Raw genomic sequence first — 23,516 nt, forward strand, 5'->3', positions numbered from 1 at the left:
GATCACCAACCAAGACTTCACAAAATGGGAAAAACACCCAATTGAGATTCTGCACGCAGAGTTATTAGAGACACATATTTCCCTCAGATTACACAGATCCACAAAGAATTTTAAAACAAACCCGATTTTGATAAACTCCCATATCTACTGGGTGAAATACAGCAGTGTGACATCACAGCAGCAAGATTTGTGACCTGTTGCCACGAGAAAAAGGCAACCAGTGAAGACCAAACACCATTGTAAATACAACACATATTTATGCTTATTTATTTTCCCTTTTGTACTGTAACTATTTATACATCGTTACAACAATGTATATGCATTAATATGGCATTTGTGATGTCTTTATTCTTTTGGAACTTCTGTGATTGTAACACTTACTGTTCATTTTTGTTGTTTATTTCACTTTTGTATATTATCTACTTCACTTGCTTTGGCAATGTTAACATATGTTTCCCATGCCAATAAAGTACCTTGAATTGAAATTGAATTGAAATGAGAGATAGTGAAAGAGAGAGAGTGAGTGAGAGAGTGAGAGAGTGAGACAGACAGACAGACGGACAGACAGACAGACAGACAGACAGACAGACAGACAGACAGACAGACAGACAGACAGACAGACAGACAGACAGACAGACAGACAGACAGACAGACAGACAGACAGACAGACAGACAGACAGACAGACAGACAGACAGACAGACAGACAGACAGACACACAGAGTGAGAGAGAGAGACACACAGAGTGAGAGAGAGAGAGAGAGAGAGAGAGAGAGAGAGAGAGAGAGAGAGAGAGAGAGAGCATGACTAAAGTTAGAACAAACCCTGTACCCACCTACGCACTCTAGGAGCACTAAATCTACACGCCAAGCATCAGTGTGTGTGTGTGTTGTGGTTTATACATGCAGCACTTTGCTTTACCTAAATAGACTGTTAACGGCTCTCTGCACAGGTGTCAGTGTGTTTGCACTATATCTACACCAAGCATCAGCGTGTGTGGGGGGGGGGGACGAATAGCATGAGAATGAGAGCAAATAGGAGATGGAGAGCATATGAGTGAAAGATTGAGTAAAAAGAGAGAGTGGGAGCAATAGGGAGACGAGAGAGAGAACCTTACCTAACCTACCCTCATCTCATCTATACATAACCTATTCAATCTAGTCCATTATATATTCCTGCTCTGGAAATATTTACATGGGAACTTCCTGATAATAAATGCATTATTGAAGAGAGAGGGAGAGAGACAGAGCGAGAGATAGTTAGTAGTTACTGTATTTCTGACTGCTATTCTTTCTTTTTGCACCATGAAATCACTATCAGTTAGCATGTGGAACGTCCAGGGCCTAAACTCATCAACCTTTGGACTGAAGAGTTTAGCACAGGAGTTCTACAGAAATCTTAAAGATGTTGACTTCATCATTCTGCAGGAGACATGGTGTAAGGCTGACATTGTCACTCACTGTCCCACAGGCTATAGAGAGGTAATTGTGCCGTCACAGAAACACAGCTCTGTCAATAGAGGCAGAGACTCTGGGGGCTTGATCATTTCGTACTAATCTGAACAACAAAATCTAATTGATCCCCTCAAAATGGGTAAATATCCCATTTGGTTAAAACTGAAAGCAGAAAAAGAGTTGCGCAATATATTAAATTTATCCTGAGTGGAGGTTATTTCCATGACATCTGGAATCTTGGACTCATAACCCCAATCTTTAAGAACGGAGACAAATGTGACCCTAACAATTACAGAGGCATTTGTGTGAACAGTAACCTGGGGAAGGCTTTCTGTAGTATTATAAATGTAAGATTTCTAAACGTCCTTAATAAGCACAATGTCTTGAGTAAAAGCCAAATTGGATTTATACCAAAACATCGCACAACTGATCATATTTACACCCTACATACTCTGATAAACATGTTCACCAAAATAATACCAAAATATACGCTTGCTTTATCGACTTCCAAAAAGCATTTGATTATATTTGGCATACAGGACAGTTCTACAACGTTATTGAACGTGGTGTAGGGGGTAAAACATATGACATAATTAAATCAATGTATACTGGCAATACGTGCAGCATTAAAATTGGCAAGAAAATAACAGAATTCTTTCACCAGGGGCGGGGCCTTTGCCAGGGTTGCAATCTGAGCCCTGCAATCTTCAATATTTACATCACCAAATTAGCCACCTTTCTAAAAAAAAAGTTCTCAGTCCCTGGTGTTAGTCTCCACAATTCAGAGGTTAAATGCCTATTCATCGCATATTACCTATACCTGCTGTTACCCACAGCACATGGCCTACAGCAGAGCCTGGACCTGCTAGAGCAGTACTGCCAGACCTGGGCCCTGGCAGTAAACCCCAAAAATACTACAATAATGATTTTCCAGAGAAGATCCAGATCTCAAGGAATTAGACCAATTGGTACAAAATATATTGAGTACTGCACACACTACAATTACTTAGGTTTAAAAATAAGCTCAACTGGACACCTTAATGAGGCAGTGAATGTACTGAGAGAGAAAGTACGCAGGGCATTCTACGCCATTAAAAAACAAATTCTAATTGAAATGCCTATTAAAATTAGGCTAAAACTAATTGAATGTGTTATTGAAGCAATTGCACCTTATGTCAGCGAGGTGTGGGGTCCACTTGCAAAACAAGATTTCATCAAATGGGACAAACACCCCATTGAAACCCTGCAGGCAGAGTTCTGTAAGATTCTCCTACATGTCCAGAGGAAAACTACAAACAATGCATGCAGGGCAGAATTAGGCTAATATCCACTAATAATAAAAACAAAAAAAGAGAAATTAAGTTTTGGAAACATCTCAAATACAGTGACCCCCTCTCATATCATTACCAAGCCCTGCAATGCCAAGAGCTGAGCAAAGAAAAGAGTCCCCTCATCCAGCTGGTCCTGGGGCTGAGTTCACAAACCTGTTCTACTAACACACTGAAGCCTCAGGACCAGGACATCTAATCATTCAGAATTAAACAAATTACAACACAATCAAAATTTATTGGGAAATTGTTATTGTTATTGTTCAATTTATGGTTATTTTGACCCTTGATTATTGTTGTTACTTTTGTCCCTTTGACAATTTTGATTCTTATTATTTTCATATCGTAAATATCCAAAGTAAGCTTTGGCAATGTGAATATTGTTACATCATGCCAATAAGGCAAATTGAATTGGAGAGAGAGAGAGAGAGAGAGAGAGAGAGAGAGAGAGAGAGAGAGAGAGAGAGAGAGAGAGAGAGAGAGAGAGAGAGAGAGAGAGAGAGAGAGAGAGAGAGAGAGAGAGAGAGAGAGAGAGAGAGAGAGAGAGAGAGAGAGAGAGAGAGAGAGAGAGAGAGAGAGAGAGAGAGAGAGAGAGAGAGAGAGAGAGAGAGAGAGAGAGAGAGAGAGAGAGAGAGAGAGCGAGAGAGAGAGAGAGAGCGAGAGAGAGAGAGAGAGAGAGAGAGAGAGAGAGAGAGAGAGAGAGAGAGGGGGCTCATTGAATCCAATGAGAATCCAAAGAGTCAAAGATAAGACGACTGGAGTGTAACTCAGACACACACACATAGACGTGCACACATCTGCACAGAAAAACAACAACCGATATGCACACAATCGCCTCGAGCATAAGTAAGCACACACGTAATGCATGCATGCAGGCTTACAACATAAAAAACATACATATTCTTAGGAAAAAAGACTGAAAAGGACAGCAGATGATGAACAAAGTGACAAGAATGGAAAAACAAAAAGGAGGACAAATACTAAACTTGCAATCAAAGATAGAGAGAATGAAGCCAAAAAAATTGCATTTGGTTTTAATCAGTGAACAGCCAAATTTAGACAGACATACACACAGCGAGTCCCCAAAGAATTAGGACCCAGGCGGTAGGGGGTGTGTGTGTGTGTGTGTGTGTGTGTGTGTGTGTGTGTGTGTGTGTGTGTGTGTGTGTGTGTGTGTGTGTGTGTGTGTGTGTGTGTGTGTGTGTGTGTGTGTGTGTGTGTGTGTGTGTGTGTGTGTGTGTGTGTGTGTGTGTGTGTGTGTGTGTGTGTGTGTGTGTGTGTCCCACGAGACTGATTATCCATGAATGACTGATGATGGATCTTAGTTTTTTTTCTTTCTCTGTCTCTCTTTTTTCTTGTTTCCTCACCGTCTTTCTCTCTCTCTGCACTGGGCTGAGAGCTTTCAGGAGACAGGAACACACTCACAGATCTGCATGCATATTCAACAGAGGATCCTGAATAGATTTAACGCTTTCATGTGTTACTGTATAACCTTCCACGCTGATCCACACAGACACTTCCTTGCATGCACACACAAAATACACACTCACTTAAACACACACACACGTGCGCGCACACACGTCTACACACACACTGGCAGGGGACGGACCAGCTAAACAACAGTTTATACTCAACCTTTATTCATTTAGGTAGCATTCATTGCAGTAACATGTAGACCAGTTTACAGTCCAGTTTACAGTCCAGAACAGTTTACAGTCCAGAACATTTTACAGTCCAGTTTACAGTCCAAAACAGTTTACAGTCCAGTTTACAGTCCAGAACAGTTTACAGTCCAGTTTACAGTCCAGAACAGTTTACAGTCCAGTTTACAGTCCAAAACAGTTTACAGTCCAGTTTACAGTCCAGAACAGTTTACAGTCCAGAACAGTTTACAGTCCAGAACAGTTTACAGTCCAGTTTACAGTCCAGAACAGTTTACAGTCCAGTTTACAGTCCAGAACAGTTTACAGTCCAGTTTACAGTCCAAAACAGTTTACAGTCCAGTTTACAGTCCAGAACAGTTTACAGTCCAGAACAGTTTACAGTCCAGTTTACAGTCCAGAACAGTTTACAGTCCAGTTTACAGTCCAAAACAGTTTACAGTCCAGAACAGTTTACAGTCCAAAACAGTTTACAGTCCAGTTTACAGTCCAGAACAGTTTACAGTCCAGTTTACAGTCCAGAACAGTTTACAGTCCAGTTTACTATCCAAAACAGTTTACAGTCCAGAACAGTTTACAGTCCAAAACAGTTTACAGTCCAGTTTACAGTCCAGAACAGTTTACAGTCCAGTTTACAGTCCAGAACAGTTTACAGTCCAGTTTACAGTCCAAAACAGTTTACAGTCCAGAACAGTTTACAGTCCAGTTTACAGTCCAGAACAGTTTACAGTCCAGTTTACAGTCCAAAACAGTTTACAGTCCAGAACAGTTCACAGTCCAAAACAGTTTACAGTCCAGTTTACAGTCCAGTTTACAGTCCAGTTTACAGTCCAGAACAGTTTACAGTCCAGTTTACAGTCCAGTTTACAGTCCAGTTTACAGTCCAGTCCAGTTTACAGTCCAGTTTACAGTCCAGTTTACAGTCCAGTTTACAGTCCAGAACAGTTTACAGTCCAGAACAGTTTACAGTCCAATTTACAGTCCAGAACAGTTTACAGTCCAAAACAGTTTACAGTCCAGAACAGATTACAGTCCAGTTTACAGTCCAGTTTACAGTCCAGAACAGTTTACAGTCCAGTTTACAGTCCAGAACAGTTTACAGTCCAAAACAGTTTACAGTCCAGAACAGTTTACAGTCCAGTTTACAGTCCAGTTTACAGTCCAGAACAGTTTACAGTCCAGTCCAGTTTACAGTCCAGAACAGTTTACAGTCCAGAACAGTTTACAGTCCAGTTTACAGTCCAGTTTACAGTCCAGAACAGTTTACAGAAAAGTTTACAGAACAGTTTACAGTCCAGTTTACAGTCCAGTCCAGTTTACAGTCCAGAACAGTTTACAGTCTAGTTTACAGTCCAGTTTACAGTCCAGAACAGTTTACAGTCCAGTTTACAGTCCAGTTTACAGTCCAGAACAGTTTACAGAACAGTTTACAGAACAGTTTACCGAACAGTTTACAGTCCAGACAGCAAAAAGGGCTAGAGAGAGACAGTACATTTGATAAAGAGGTTATCATGGACAACAGAAGGAAAAGAAAGGAGAGACAACAGAATAGAATGAAAGGATCATGCTCCCTCAACTTCAGGCAGATTCTTCATGCCCTTCTAGTGTCACTGTTCCCCTGTATTCCTTAACCTCTCTGTGAACCAAGGACCTCTCCATCCATCTAAGACCCTGACACTTTAACAGACAAACACTGCTCAATGAACAGCATTACAATATGAATGAGCAGAGCTGAGATGCAGCACTGAGCGCTGACATTAACCAAATAAGAAGCATACACATTTCAGCTGGACAAGGCCATTTCAGGGCCATATCATGTGGCTATTTGCAGGTATTGAGGGTTGTCGTGGCTGCATCTCTGGACGCTAGTGTGTGTTTCACGTGCCAGACCAGCCGCCCGAGAAGGATTCTCATCCTGGATGACATCATGTCTGTCCCTGACAAATGATGTCATCGCTCTGGCTCTTGTGAACAGCGGATGCCTTGACCCCGAGGCAAGAGGTAGCTTTCCACAATAAGTGTCATCACTCAGTCCATAAGTTCACATCCAAGGAAAAAATATATAATAATTGATTGGTTCCATTACGTTAACACATAATATTCAGCAGTGCCACTGACAAACACCCTACATAACAGATGCAGAGGAGAAATAATTAGTCAACCCATACAACTGTGCACGTGCAAGTGAGCGTGTGTGTGTGAATGACTGGCTGGCTGGCTGACTGGATGAGTGGCTGGCTGGCTGGCTGGCTGATTGGAGTGTATTAGCTATTTGAAGAGCGCTGTACACTGTCTCTAAGCGTGGGGTAAACTATGTTATCTCCACCACCAACCTGCTGTACACTGTCTCTAAGCATGGGCTAAACTATGTTATCTCCACCACCAACCTGCTGTACACTGTCTCTAAGCGTGGGGTAAACTATGTTATCTCCACCACCAACCTGCTGTACACTGTCTCTAAGCGTGGGGTAAACTATGTTATCTCCACCACCAACCTGCTGTACACTGTCTCTAAGCGTGTGCTAAACTATGTTATCTCCACCACCAACCTGCTGTACACTGTCTCTAAGCGTGGGCTAAACTATGTTATCTCCACCACCAACCTGCTGTACACTGTCTCTAAGCGTGGGCTAAACTATGTTATCTCCACCACCAACCTGCTGTACACTGTCTCTAAGCGTGGGCTAAACTATGTTATCTCCACCACCAACCTGCTGTACACTGTCTCTAAGCGTGGGCTAAACTATGTTATCTCCACCACCAACCTGCTGTACACTGTCTCTAAGCGTGGGCTAAACTATGTTATCTCCACCACCAACCTGCTGTACACTGTCTCTAAGCGTGGGGTAAACTATGTTATCTCCACCACCAACCTGCTGTACACTGTCTCTAAGCGTGGGCTAAACTATGTTATCTCCACCACCAACCTGCTGTACACTGTCTCTAAGCGTGGGCTAAACTATGTTATCTCCACCACCAACCTGCTGTACACTGTCTCTAAGCGTGTGCTAAACTATATTATCTCCACCACCAACCCGCTGTACACTGTCTCTAAGCGTGGGGTAAACTATGTTATCTCCACCACCAACCTGCTGTACACTGTCTCTAAGCGTGGGCTAAACTATGTTATCTCCACCACCAACCTGCTTGCTGTACACTGTCTCTAAGCGTGGGGTAAACTATGTTATCTCCTCCACCAACCTGCTGTACACTGTCTCTAAGCGTGGGCTAAACTATGTTATCTCCACCACCAACCTGCTGTACACTGTCTCTAAGCGTGGGCTAAACCACATGATCTCCACCACCAACCTGCTGTACACTGTCTCTAAGCATGGGCTAAACCACATGATCTCCACCACCAACCTGCTGTACACTGTCTCTAAGCGTGGGCTAAACCACATGATCTCCACCACCAACCTGCTGTACACTGTCTCTAAGCGTGGGCTAAACTACGTTATCTCCACCACCAACCTGCTGTAAACTGTCTCTAAGCGTGGGCTAAACTACGTTATCTCCACCACCAACCTGCTGTACACTGTCTCTAAGCGTGGGCTAAACTACGTTATCTCCACCACCAACCTGCTTGCTGTACACTGTCTCTAAGCGTGGGCTAAACCACATGATCTCCACCATCAACCTGCTTGCTGTAAACTGTCTCTAAACGTGGGCTAAACTACGTTATCTCCACCACCAACCCGCTAGCGCTACCACCACCATCTCCAGCTCCAGAGAAGGGGTTGCCTCGCCTTCCATGCCCCAGATGAAGGCTTCCCATCTAGGGAGAACGGTGAGGGGGGCTCGGGCTTGTCGCTTTCTCTACCTGTGGCTCGGCTGATCTGCTGACTCATCGCTGACACACATACATACATACATACACACACACACACACACACAAACACACACTACTTATGAGCCAGAGTGTTCCCGCGGAGATGCTCGGATGAGTTGCCGGGGACGACGGTCGGTGCTTTCAGGCACCGGTAATCTGACTGGATTATCAACCAGGTGGAAATGCTCAGCCACTCTCGCTCTCTCTCTTCCCCCTCTCCACTCCTCCTTTCCCTCTCTCCTCCTAGCCTCTCTGCTCCACTCTCCCTCCATCCTCACCCTCCTGCTGTTTAATTCCACCTCACCTCTTCTCCTTTCCCTGCTTCCTTCCTTCTCTCCCTTAATTCTACCTCCTCTCTTACTCTTCCTTTCTCACTCATCCCTTTATCCTTTCTTCATATGTCCGTTCATATCCTCCTCTCCTCCTCCAAGTATTACAACAATGTGAGCAAAAATCACCAGCTGTGAGTCCTGTGGTGGGTGATCAGGGCTGGGGCGTACGGCTATAGGGAGACACACATTACAGCTTCTCCCGAAAGGACTGTTCACTACAACTTCAACCTTCTCCTGAGAGGTCTGTTCATAATACTTTCTGCCTTCTCCCTAGAGGAATGTTCAGGACACCTTCTCCCTAGAGGAATGTTCATGACACCTTCTCCCTGGAGGAATGTTCATTACACCTTCTCCCTGGAGGAATGTTCATTACACCTTCTCCCTAGAGGAATGTTCATTACACCTTCTCCCTAGAGGAATGTTCATGACACCTTCTCCCTAGAGGAATGTTCATTACACCTTCTCCCTGGAGGAATGTTCATTACACCTTCTCCCTAGAGGAATGTTCATTACACCTTCTCCCTAGAGGAATGTTCATGACACCTTCTCACTAGAGGAATGTTCATGACACCTTCTCCCTAGAGGACTGTTCATTACACCTTCTCCCTGGAGGAATGTTCATTACACCTTCTCCCTAGAGGAATGTTCATTACACCTTCTCCCTGGAGGAATGTTCATTACACCTTCTCCCTAGAGGAATGTTAATTACACCTTCTCCCTAGAGGAATGTTCATGACACCTTCTCACTAGAGGAATGTTCATGACACCTTCTCCCTAGAGGACTGTTCATTACACCTTCTCCCTGGAGGAATGTTCATTACACCTTCTCCCTAGAGGACTGTTCATTACACCTTCTCCCTGGAGGAATGTTCATTACACCTTCTCCCTAGAGGAATGTTCATTACACCTTCTCCCTGGAGGAATGTTCATTACACCTTCTCCCTAGAGGAATGTTCATTACACCTTCTCCCTAGAGGAATGTTCATGACACCTTCTCACTAGAGGAATGTTCATGACACCTTCTCCCTAGAGGAATGTTCATTACACCTTCTCCCTAGAGGAATGTTCAGGACACCTTCTCCCTGGAGGAATGTTCATGACACCTTCTCACTAGAGGAATGTTCATTACACCTTCTCCCTAGAGGAATGTTCAGGACACCTTCTCCCTGGAGGAATATTCATGACACCTTCTCCCTAGAGGAATGTTCATGACACCTTCTCACTAGAGGAATGTTCATTACACCTTCTCCCTAGAGGACTGTTCATTACACCTTCTCCCTGGAGGAATGTTCATTACACCTTCTCCCTAGAGGACTGTTCATTACACCTTCTCCCTGGAGGAATGTTCATGACACCTTCTCCCTAGAGGACTGTTCATTACACCTTCTCCCTGGAGGAATGTTCATTACACCTTCTCCCTAGAGGAATGTTCATTACACCTTCTCCCTGGAGGAATGTTCATTACACCTTCTCCCTGGAGGAATGTTCATGACACCTTCTCACTAGAGGAATGTTCATGACACCTTCTCCCTGGAGGAATGTTCATTACACCTTCTCCCTGGAGGAATGTTCATGACACCTTCTCACTAGAGGAATGTTCATGACACCTTCTCCCTGGAGGAATGTTCATTACACCTTCTCCCTAGAGGAATGTTCATTACACCTTCTCCCTGGAGGAATGTTCATGACACCTTCTCACTAGAGGAATGTTCATGACACCTTCTCCCTGGAGGAATGTTCATTACACCTTCTCCCTAGAGGAATGTTCATTACACCTTCTCCCTGGAGGAATGTTCATGACACCTTCTCCCTGGAGGAATGTTCATGACACCTTCTCCCTAGAGGACTGTTCATTACACCTTCTCCCTAGAGGAATGTTCATTACACCTTCTCCCTAGAGGAATGTTTGTTCATTACACCTTCTCCCTGGAGGAATGTTCATTACACCTTCTCCCTAGAGGAATGTTCATTACACCTTCTCCCTGGAGGAATGTTCATTACACCTTCTCCCTAGAGGAATGTTCATGACACCTTCTCCCTAGAGGACTGTTCATTACACCTTCTCCCTGCTCCTATAGAGCAGTGGTTCCCAAACTGTGTCCACAAGGGGTTGACCTGGGGGGAACAGGGGTCCCCCCACCCAGAAAATATACATATATATTTTAAGGAACTCAGACCATCTTTCAACTTACTATGGAAAGTTGTAATAGTAGATTGCATAAGGTACCATTTCAAAGTTGAGTAGTGCATCATCAGTTTTATTCTTGTCATGTCAATCATTGCATACCTTAGAGAGCTATTTATAACTTGTCAGAAATGTCCAGATGAACTAGCCCATGTCAGCTGACCTTTTTTAGATAGGTTTTTCTATCCCAAGGATATTGTTGCAATGTTTGAGTCACTCAAATATCACATGAATAAACATTAGACATGGCAAAATGTATAGAATTGCAAGAAAATAAGCTTTAAAGCTTTAAACTTGCAAAATGTTCTCAGCACCCATGGCATCGTGTAGAATTGCAGGAAATAAGCCTTAAACCTGCAAAATTGTATCTCCCCCAACAAAAGGGGTGTGAACAGTTTGTGTCATGAACAGTGCTTGTGTCCATAGAAATACATGTGCTGGGAGGGAGGCCTGAGGGAAAAGGAACTATTCTAGATTCACAGCCTTAACTATGATCAGAGGACATTCTCCTCCGACTAAAGATACACAGACAGACACACAGCCTTATCTCCAACACACACCGCCCCAGAGAGGGAGACGAGTCTCTCCGTTTACTAACTCTGTGTCTAGTCTACCTCTTACACAGACAGACAGACAGACAGACAGACAGACAGACAGACAGACAGACAGACAGACAGACAGACAGACAGACAGACAGACAGACAGGCAGGCAGGCAGGCAGGCAGGCAGGCAGACAGACAGACAGACAGACAGACAGACAGACAGACAGACAGACAGACAGACAGGCAGGCAGGCAGGCAGGCAGGCAGGCAGGCAGGCAGGCAGGCAGGCAGGCAGGCAGGCAGGCAGGCAGGCAGGCAGGCAGGCAGGCAGGCAGGCAGGCAGGCAGGCAGGCAGGCAGGCAGACAGACAGACAGACAGACAGACAGACAGACAGACAGACAGACAGACAGACAGACAGACAGACAGACAGACAGACAGACAGACAGACAGACAGACAGACAGACAGACAGACAGACAGACAGACAGACAGACAGACAGACAGACAGACAGACAGACAGACAGACAGACAGACAGACAGACAGACAGACAGACAGACAGACAGACAGACAGACAGGACAATAGGCAGAACACGCTAACAACTCTGCCATTGGATGGGGGGGGCAGGGTGTCTCTTCTCTGTAACCGTGGCGATCAAAGTAATGGCACCCCGAAGCTAGCACCTCAAACACCTTAGCCAATCAGCTTGCTCGCTGACTCCGAGTCCAAACGAGGCATCAGAATGACTGGACAGGGCTGCGGAATGTGAGACAGTGTCTGATACACACACACAGAACACATATCACACACACGACACACACGGCACACACACACACACACACAAATACCCAACACACACACAGCATACACACACACAGGACAATGTAGGAGCCAGTGCTGACATAATGAGACACAGCACTTATGGAGAGAGGAAAAGAGAGAGAGGGAAAGAGAGCAAAAGGAGAAGAAGAAAGAGGGAGAGAAAAGGGAGGAGAGAGAGAGGGAGATAGAAAGGAGAAGAGAGAGAGGGAGATAAAAAGGAGAAGAGAGAGAGGGAGATAAAAAGGAGAAGAGAGAGAGGGAGATAAAAAGGAGAAGAGAGAGAGGGAGATAAAAAGGAGGAGAGAGAGAGGGAGATAAAAAGGAGAAGAGAGAGAGGGAGATAAAAAGGAGAAGAGAGAGAGGGAGATAAAAAGGAGAAGAGAGAGAGGGAGATAAAAAGGAGAAGAGAGAGAGGGAGATAAAAAGGAGAAGAGAGAGAGGGAGATAAAAAGGAGAAGAAGAGAGAGGGAGATAAAAAGGAGAAGAGAGAGAGGGAGATAAAAAGGAGAAGAGAGAGAGGGAGATAAAAAGGAGAAGAGAGAGAGGGAGGGAGTTTGCAAGTCATCACAAGATCAAATGCTATGTCTAGGGGGTTTAGGATTAGGGTTAGAATTACGGTAAGGGTTAGGGTTAGGAGCTAGGGTTAGTCTAGGGTTAGTCTCAGAGTTAGGATTAGGAGCTCAAACGTACGCGTTCACACACACTAATCCACACCTTCTGAAAATGACACACCAGTGCAAGGAGGCTAAGCCACACCCTCCATGATACAGCACACCTGTTCAACTATACATCTACCTACAGACTAGACACAACCCTCATCTGCACTGAAACAACTACAACCTAGAGGAGCGAGAGAGAGAGAGAGAGAGAGAGAGAGAGAGAGAGAGAGAGAGAGAGAGAGAGAGAGAGAGAGAGAGAGAGAGAGAGAGAGAGAGAGAGAGAGAGAGAGAGAGAGAGAGTGACAAATGGTCCCAGTTCAGATATGAACCTTACAGACAACACAGTACCACCGGTGTTCATCTGAGGGGCTGGTCTTTATAGCTATATAATAGTGATACCAGCCATTTAGCCACCTCATCATGCACAACAGACACCATGCAGATCCTTATAAGGACGCGAATGTTATAGATAGATCAAATACAGATTTAGCAAAAACAATGATGGTAAAAGAAGGAAATTTACATTTTTCCTCACCATTTCCTCATAAGATTCTGGAATTACCCTGCTGCAGATGCAAAACATTGGTGAATCTGTGTGTGTGTGTGTGTGTGCGTGTGCGTGTGCGTGTGCGTGTGCGTGTGCGTGCGTGCGTTTTGGGGGAGAGTCGTCCCAGGAAGAGGAGATCTAACTAACCCCCAAAAACCTTTCCTCCTCCCCCTGACTCCCCCCTGACGCCCCCGCCTGCCCTGCCTGCACCACACATCACATCAACCCCCTGCCCAGTGGCCTAGGGCCAGGCAGACAGCTATCTGAATCTCAAGGGGTGCCCAACACAAAGTGCCCCCCTCCTCAGCCCCTTTACAACAGAACCCCATCCAAAAAACAATCCCCATCAGAATGTCAGTCATCCATCAGGAATAATGAAGCAATACTGAAGTACTGGCATTCTAAATATGATAACATACAATGTGAAACACTTTGAGACTATATAAACGCTAAAAGACTATAAAAATGCAATTCATATAGTTATTATTATTACAATGATACTCTGTGATAAGATAGCTTCACCAGCGAACTTACTGTACAACAAAATAGAGCAGACAATGCCAAACGCTCTCAAATGCACAGCTCAATAACATGTGCTGCTGCTGTAAAATGCCCATAAAGGTGGTGAGAATAAATTCTGTCTGTATTTAATTTGTCAATTTACCCATAATTTTGATTTTTACTTTATTAAATCTTTATTCAACCTTTATTCAGAAGGTATAGTCACTAAATGTGTATTTACAAAGACTTCCTGGCATACTAAACGATTCAAATTCCCAATTTAATTGATACGCGTAATGCATTTAGACCAACATCTATAGCTAGAAAATAAATGTTCTTAACTATAACGACAACAACACGGGTTCGTATCTCAACGTTTTATAATAAATTAATGAGATTTCACTCAAGACACATACGTTTTATATTTATACAAGCATTCGCTCGGTTTTACGATTCACTACATGATTAGGTGCAGCAGACACCCCTCCCCCAGCCTTCACTTACACACACACCTTCACTCCCCCCTCCCCTCCTCCTTTAGGACAGGATACCAAAGCTACTTGTTAAAATCTAATGCATGCACTGTCAAACCATTCTCGCCCGTCACGTCCGCGCTCAATATAGAAACCGGATTGTCTGGTATTACGCGCACCTCTATTAGCGCGGACTCCTCTCCACTCCTACAGACTGACCCCCGGGTCTCGGACTCAGGACAGTCGCAGGGCCTCATCGAAGACGGAAAGGAACGCACCAGCTCGCACGTCACTCCTCCACACGCACCGCGCTCACGGGAATAGGTCTACAGTATCCTAGCCTACGCACATACAACAATCATTTTAGCAAAGGACAAACGGTTGATGGTAAATGAGGCAACATAAAGTTACAAAAGGATTAAAACCCATTTATAACATTAGGATTAGTCCATTCTACTAAACAGATTTTTTGGAGGTGAAACTATCCAACTTCATTTGGAAAGATTCCATGTCACTTGAAAGCAAATAATGTATTGTAGCCCTAATAATCCTTTACTCTTTCTAAATAATCCCAATAATATTTCAGAATTATGTAATAATCTATTTTATATAATAACGTTGTATATTGTGTTCTAACTATAAATCGTATTGTCTAGAATAGGCTTAGTCTCACTAAATCTGTAATTTAACAAATTAAGTTTATTTTGTGTTTACTTTTATAAAGTGCACGCTTATTTTTCATATTAAAGTAGCCTACACTCGGTTCTGACAGGGTATGTAAGAAACAGCGCTAGAAACGGTTCAATAAAATATAATATTGACTAAAACTGGAACATAAAATATCAAGAGTCCACAGTAATTCCTAATTTAGAGAATGACCACATCGTCTAACTCATTTCCTTTTCCAATAAACTCTCGTTCGTCCCTGACAAACGGCAGGGTTAAGTTTACCACGGGAGACGCACACCGTATGTCCGTCCCACTTTCAAACAGTCCAAAAACACCAGAGACTCATTTATAAAATCGCACAATTAATCTTATATTCCAACAAATTCGTATTTCCACCAACCTGAATGTGGGGCCATGGCGATGTGAGAGGAATAGTACTTTCCAGGCTGGAAGTGAGCGGGGTGCTGCACCGTGCCTCGGCCGCCAGAAGCTATCCGAGAGGAGGCGTGGTGAACCAACGCGCCCCGCTCTGTCAAGAGGTGGTGTGGAGGAGCGAAATCCCGGCTTTCCATTCTGTCGAGAAGCAATAAATCCCAAATCCAGAGGAAAAACCAGAAGCATCGAACGCTGTCTAGATTCAATAATCCCTTTTATGAACTTCGGATAGGTCGTCTTGAACTCATTCGAGTATTTGCCTTGCCCACCAAAAAGTATGTCCCGGTCATGTTCTACAAAGAGAAAACACAAGACCACGTCAATGCACCGAAAACAATGGGACAAAATCTCTGAAAGATCAATTGAGGCGTGTAATTCTCACACGCATCCTGTCTAATGTTGCCAACTACACTTTATTTCCTTGCATTACAAAAGTATAACATCAAGTGTTTTTAAGTATCAGTAAAAGAATGCTAAAAGGTTTGACTAAATGAAACCCCAAAACAAATAGCCTACCCAGTCTACAGTAGCCTACGGTAGAATGCAGACTCAAACCGCTTACTCGTCTTCATGGCAGACAAGAAAGAGCAGGGTGGCTACAAACGGGACAACAAAAGGAGTGGTCATCTTAAACTACGGGTTGTTTCACTGTAGGGGATAATAACGCTATACTACTTCGGTGTATTCTGAAACCTATAGATGAGTCAGTCTGGAGGGGGGGGGGGTCTACCATCTCTCAGTCTCACGTCGAAATTAGACGTTCGTCCATATCTCACCTGAAGCAAATGTTTGATCTTTCAGTCAGTCCATTACAGACCAATTTTGTAATTTTCAAACTCCAAGCATCAAAACTGCTTCCATGACCATAGCCTAATGCAAATCATCAAAGGGAGAATAGGTTACATTATAAATATGTCGATGTAAACAAAATACTATTAAGACTTAAATGTAGGCATAAATATATTGAAATGTATCAGCTACAGTTTTTGTTAGACTTGGGACAATTCTGTCACGTCCGTGAATTTTGACTAGCTCCTTTATGTCTGTAAATGTGTAGTTTCTTTACTGGCATATATAGTCTGAATGTGCTTGAGAAAAGGCATTGAAATCGTTTGTTTATCGCAAAGGTAATTTAATAGTTAAGTCAACATTGCCTTTCACCCCTTTCACAATGGTAATCACTTATAATGCATGTATGGGTGGGTGCATCCGTAGGACATGTATAATAACAACACCAACTAAATGACGTTTACCGCCGGGGATAGAAATTTAAGCAATAAATATAGGAATGGGAATCAACATACTCAATGTGCCTTATACCCCTAGTCATTCAGTTCAATGGGACACCCCATGGCGCTCAAATATGGATAGGTGGGCCTGTGTTCACAAAACACATCTCACTGGGCAATGTATTAGGCTGCTTCAATAGCACCTCCATTCAGGCACTACTGATACGGTGATTGGTGAACTTCAATTATATCAGCAAAATCCAAGGTAAGAGAACAAAGAAAATATAAAATGGCGAGCTAAACCAACTGGTCCTCTTGCTATTTCAAGGAGAAAAGTACACAGCGAACATTCTACTCTAGAACAGTAGTCAAACTGAAACGTTCAGGAATTCTGAGCGAGACAAGCCTCTCTCAACGACAGAGCAGAGGCTTATATGTTCAGGCAGCATAGGCAACTGACGAATGTGTGTGTGGGTGTGTGTGTGCGTGAGATTTGCACATGTATCCAAATCCTTGAGCATGACAACGTGTTAGAGTGTATTTTTATTCAAAATGTTGACAATCGTTGAAAAATGGTATTGGCCTACACTCCTCACAATGTGATAAAAAAATATGTCTGTTTCATTCTGTTACAAAAAACGGTCTTAGAATGCATAGAACCAAATACATTTCAATTATATTAAAATAATTACATTTTAAACGTGCACATTTTTTTATTATATTTTTATTCAAATCGTTACATTAAAGGCTAACGGTGCTTTCAGAGTTAAACATTTCAAGTGTTTTATCTTCTTTATGTGTAATAGTGGAACCATGAAAAAACTATTGTGGAATTTAATTTAGCAACAATCGAAGATACATCGCTTCCTCTTATTTCACGCAGACTATTTTTTTTACATTATTCCTCGTAAACAAAAGTCTAAAATGTTTACATTCCAAGTCAAAACGAAGCCATCCAAGCTATGCGTTTCGACCAAACAACATATACAATCAATGTAGGACCATAGGCTTACCGTCCTTCAACCGTGTCACTGAGCTGACTAGAGGCCATCACATAAAAAACACATTCAAATCTGATTAAAAAACAGGTAGCCTGGGCCTAATTTAAATCTGGGATCAACGTGGGAGTAGGCTAGGAGACGCTGAGACTTCCTTTCCTTCCACTCCTCTCTGCCCGACAGTCTTTCTCTCTACCCCCTCCTCCATCGCTGCCCCCAAAGGGTCAAACTATCAGGAGACAACAAAAAAACCTTTAGAAAACTACCAGCCGAATGGCAATACACGAAAAGCATGCCTAAACACTGAGGTGGAAGCACGAATTTCTCCTTTCTTCCCAATTCCCAACATGAGATGAGATTGTAATAAAACTAAGGTATTTTGGGCATGGAACGCACAAACTCTTCTGAAAAAGAATAGACTCTCATAAGGGCATCACTGTTGTCACTGTTATTTGTTCACTACACGGCTTTACGTTAGGCCCAAAGAGCTGCAATTCACGATTTTGCAGTAAAGCGAAGTCACAATCCATAACTGGGATACTAAATCAAGATATTCAAAGGCCAGTTAAGCGAAAGACACACTCCAAGAGGGACACTCCAAGCACAGCGAAACCTGCCTGGTGGGATTCGGTAAGAACTGTCTACTGGCAAAGCCCCCTCCATAACAACTGTGAAAAACTGCAGTAGGCCAAGCCTATAATCAAATAGGCCTACTGATATTAAAACAACAAAACTACAATATAACCCATTATTAGTTTATCTGAAACACGGGTAAAAGCGCGTCTTATAATGCATAGAACCAAATCCATTTAAATTCTGTTAAGATAATTATATTTGAAACGTGGCACCTCATCTCGTCAGGAGAGAGGTTTTGTAGATGATTGTTTAATTGTACAATAACAATGATTGTCTATACAACAATCAACGTTTAGCTTGTCAAAAGCATAAGGAAGGAACCTTCACTTGGCTTAAGTACAAATGTTAAAATGGCTATATTCTCATGCATTTTTGTTATATGCTATAGTCATTATAGTATTTGTCATTGTACTATTTATAATTATTATTATTTTGTTAGAAATATTAATATTGTTGTTACTTTCATTATATTACTATACTACTGGACTACTACTAAGCAATGGAACATATGTGCCGTGCCGTGTGATTTAAATTAATGCATCGTGTCTTTACGCAGTCTAAAATAACCCATAAATGTTCTACTACAAAGACTCTTTTAAAAGCAGAAGTTGAAAGTATAGATGTTTATTATTACACACATTCAAAATGGACACAATAAATAAATTACTTACTGGTAAGTTATTCCTTGCATAACAATTAATTGTTTTTAAAAAATGTACAAAAATATACAAAGGGAAAAAAGCGGCGTACAAAAAGGAAAACATGTGGAAATAGTTACATCCTAGTCTGCAGATTGTAGTGTGCAGTTGAGGTATAGAGATGCATCGTAGAAGTACAGGCTTCTAGTGAATCTAAGCTCGTACATCCACACAGAAACTCTCCCACTGTATCCGCTAGTGCCACTCAACTACGAGCGAAGGAGGGACAGTAGGGGAACGCACTCTCCCATTGGTTTGATAAATACAATGAGAAGCGTGTCCATGAGGCGCGCCCCGCGATAAACAGAAACTCTGGTTGGAAGATGCCCTGAACCAATAGGAATGCTGCTGGATTCCTAAAACAAAACGGCGGGCGTTTGATTTAAGCCCTTGCCAGAGCATAGCCCTTTTCAGAGCGTAGCATGCAAATGTCAGGAGATATCATCAAAACACAGCACAGCTCTGTGAGTGAACAGCAGAAAATACAGGACTTTTGATCACTAGGAAGTCCACAGAATATTTTGTGATCACATGAACTACACGTCAATTTTTTATTTAACTAGGCAAGTCAGTTAAGAACAAATTCTTATTTACAATGACGGCCTATGAACAGTGGGCTAACTGCCTTGGTCAGGTGCAGAACGACATCATTTTACCTTGTCAGCTCGGGGATTCAACCTAGCAAACTTTTTGGTTTCTGGCCCAATGCTCTAACAACTAGGCTACCTGCCGCCCCAGTTTTTATTTGTATAATTTTACAATAACGTTTTTTTTTTCAAAGCTTCACACTTAGACCTTACTTATGTCAACAGAAATAGGCAAACGTTTTCAATTATCAGTTTAATCAGGCCAATTTAATTTATTTAGGCCTATAACTTGCTTAATAAACACATATAATAAAATGGCTTACACCTGAGTATCCCATTTATTATGAAATGCCTACAAATATGTATTTGTAAAATAAGCTAAATATAGGCCAAATAGTAGCTTAAAGGGCAATTAAAGAACAACAGAAATGCAGGAGGAAGTCAAATTTGATTTTAATAGACTAAATTACTGGGGAAGTACAAACGTTGGTGTCTGTTTATGTTTACAGTCATGACACACACTTAGGGAAATCGAATCACAATGTAATGTACTGTCCTCGGGGTTAGTTTTGCTCACAGTTCACTAATTTAGTGAGTTAAAGAAGGAAGGATATGGCCTTGCGTAATTCCATGCTAAAAATCATGAGCTATAAGCTAATATTCCCAGTTTGTGTTAACTGGAACTACAGGGTTAAAACTCCAGCCTTCGGTGTGAATAAAGTGTCTGATTGGTTGGCATGTTGCCAGAGAGCTGTCAATCACTAAATGTAAACAAGGCTCTGATTGGCTGCTGGCCAGTCCGCACTGGGCTGACTGAAAAAAGCAATTACTGGCCCTGCGGTTTCAAGGCGGCCCCGGGTTGAATGATGAAAGGAGATAAGGAGGGGCTGTTTCAAGGCGCCCCCACGGCGAACCCCGTTGGCCCCAGAGCAAAAGTGGTGTCAAGAGTGACTAAATCAAAGGGAATACGTTAAAAAGGGGGGAAATTACATGTTGTATTAAACGTAGAGGCTAGATTTGCGGATTAATGCGATGGAATAACAACGTTACATAGAGAAAAGGGGAGGTAAAATGGCTTCAATGACAGGAAACAACTATTTAGCTCTTATTGGAAATGAAAATTCTGTTTTTCCAAGATACGAACCGCAAAATTTTTGTTTTTTTTCCTAAAGATATACGCGGAGATGGAGCGCGAGAGTGATTATGTGGTAGAAAACGTTGGACTCATGTCATTACATCCGTGTTTCTAAAACGTTCGCGTACGTTTTTATTGCAGCTATTCAGTAACCATGCTAAAGTAAGTGGATATTTCCGTTTTTAAATAAATTACAATCGCAAATTGGATTATTACCATAACTGTTCAAGGACACCTCACATGGGTGTTGGTTTACTTGTTACCATGAATTGGGATTAGCTACATACATTGTTTGCTACAAGAAAATATCAACAATAGTCTATATCAATAAGGGTGGAAAATAATGACGGAGAAACATTTTTAGAAACATGTTCTCTCTAAGAATAGGCTAAATCCAATCGCTTGTAATTCAGAACGGTCCTATAGTGCTTTATTGGTGAAGGATTTCATAATTAAATTCACTGATTAAACACAGGCTAATAATACTAGCCTAATGATAATAGTAATAAAAATGTATGTAAAATATCATAGTTTATTACGCAAGGTAACACTGGTGACATTTGACTGACATGTTATAAATGTTCTTAGGTCTAACTGCTACAAAAAAGAGGTAATGTACCCAACATATAATCATGATATAATTGACTGCAAAACCATAATTTAGACAACATAAAAAAGCCAGACGAAGATAATATCTCTGCATTTCTGGGGTAGATCTAATGAGCAGACAGACAGAATAAATATTCGATTTGCACTTATGATATCTGTATTATTCAATCAATCTCCTTTTGGTAAAACCACAACAAACACCCCAATCCCAACATCCGACCAGCAGTATCAAACAACATCCAAAATAGTCTGTCCTGGACAACAGCAATGCAACTAAATGTAGCTTAGAAATTAGTATTTTATGTATTGCAACAAATTAATAAATTAATAAAATAATATAAAAACTAATAGATTTCTGCGCATAATCCATAATTGAATCGTTCGCTCACTGCAATCTACATATGCACACCGCATTCCATGGGTCCTGACCCCCAGTGGCCTGTCGGTGGGTTGGAGTCGTCATCCCCCACAGACACACACGATCTCTACGCTTTGACTAAACCCACTGGGCACACACTGGTTGAATCAACGTTGTTTCCACGTCTTTTCAATTAAATTAAGTTGAACCAACGTGGAATAGATGTTGAATTCACGTCTGTGCCAGGTGGGAAAGGTCCAAATCTGATCATCGATATTCTGAGGACAGAATTGTGCCGCCCCAAATTTGCCAAATATAGTGCCCATTAGGCTGATCAAAACAGACGAAGCCCGTGAGATACTACATTCGTAAAACCACTGTAATGTCGGATATATAGACAGCAGTTTCTATTCAACTTAAATGTCATGCTTTCATTGAGTTAGGAGGTGCATGCTCAGTGATAAACAAAGGCACCTTCCTCTACAGATAAAAATACAACATTTTCATTAATATCGTTGTGATTTCCCCGGAAGGAATCACCTTCCAACCTCACGCTCCCATTCCATTCTCTAGCACGGTTGTCTTTAAAACCAATGACATCGGGACAATACAGAATTATGTTCATAGCCTCACAAAAGGGGTCCCGCACTTAAAACAGAAATCTGCATTTAATTTATTTAGTGACAAGAAAAAGCCCTTTACTGCCTGATTTGTATTGGTTCTTTTTCACTTAAAGGTGGGGGGTTGGGTGGGTGCTCGCCTGCTCGATGTGTATAGAAAGCATAACACACACACACGCACATGCACACACACTCTTTTATTTTCTCTTCCCATCTCTCTCCGGTCCGTGTGCCAGCGTGAGCTACCCTATACCGAGAGGGCGCGCGGATAATTAATGCGGATTGACTGATTGCTCTTGAAACAGACCGGTCCTGCGCGAGGGATTGTCCTCGAGCAATGAAGCGTTCTTGACTGACACATTTCCCACTTCCCTTCCCCTCTCACACCCAAACTAATAGAGCGGTGCGCTTTTTTGCAAGGAAAGGCCCACTTCCAAAAACCAAGGCTGGAGTTTTCATTTCCGCTGGAGAGAAGAGCGTCTTTCTGTTTGACCTGCGTTCTCACCATGACCATTCTAGAACCAAAGAACGTCCGCGCTGCACAGTTCGCTCGCCTCAGCGCTCGAGGCAATCTCTGTATGTAAAGGGAGCTTGCTGCTTGTAGCATGTTCGCACGTGTCATTTTAAAAGGACAGTGTATTCTAAATAAATAAGGGGTGTCACGTATAGGTGCGTTGGCCCTAAGGTAAAGCTGAAAGAACTTAGTGCGGGTATAGCTACATATTTATCAGCGCAATTTGCAGACGACGCGAAACACACTGACTGCCTGGGGAGGTAAATAAGGGCCAACTGGAGGTCTCTACGAGAGGCCCTCTATAGCGGGCAACAATTATATTCTCACGAAAATATTCCTGATGTCCCTTAATAATAATGATGACGAACTCCAAACAGGGCCTTTCACAAGGGAAACGCCTTAACACGTTAAATGCATAGCCTGATAGCCTGCACAGCCTCATACCTCCGAGACCTGGATGAAATTACTGACCAACTGAAATATAGAAATTCGATTTATTGAAATCTCTCTGCGGATATTACTAAAATAACATTTCGTGAAAAAAGGTACTAAATGTATGTGCAGGCTATGTATGGAGCTATGGGAGTAACTTATACACGTTAAGCCCTATATGTTGATGGTTTAGTGGTCAACAAGGTTGTGTGGAGACTGCAACTCAGCAACTTTTCAGTTTGTGTGTTTTTAGGCCTACATCTATCA

The 23,516-nt window shown here is 42.4% G+C and overlaps 1 protein-coding gene across 1 annotated transcript in view; it reads right to left on the bottom strand.

The window, feature by feature from the left end:
• LOC124038774 (BAH and coiled-coil domain-containing protein 1-like) overlaps positions 1-19,208 on the bottom strand; it is a 111,913-nt gene extending 92,705 nt beyond the window's left edge. The window contains 2 exon segments of the mRNA XM_046354840.1: positions 15,399-15,726; positions 18,968-19,208. Of these exon segments, the coding sequence (XP_046210796.1) occupies positions 15,399-15,570 (172 nt within the window). The 5' untranslated portion in view covers positions 15,571-15,726; positions 18,968-19,208.
• Positions 19,209-23,516: the final 4,308 nt, after the last annotated feature.

This window comes from Oncorhynchus gorbuscha, linkage group LG06, assembly GCF_021184085.1.
Source record: "Oncorhynchus gorbuscha isolate QuinsamMale2020 ecotype Even-year linkage group LG06, OgorEven_v1.0, whole genome shotgun sequence".
NCBI classification, from domain to species: domain Eukaryota; kingdom Metazoa; phylum Chordata; class Actinopteri; order Salmoniformes; family Salmonidae; genus Oncorhynchus; species Oncorhynchus gorbuscha.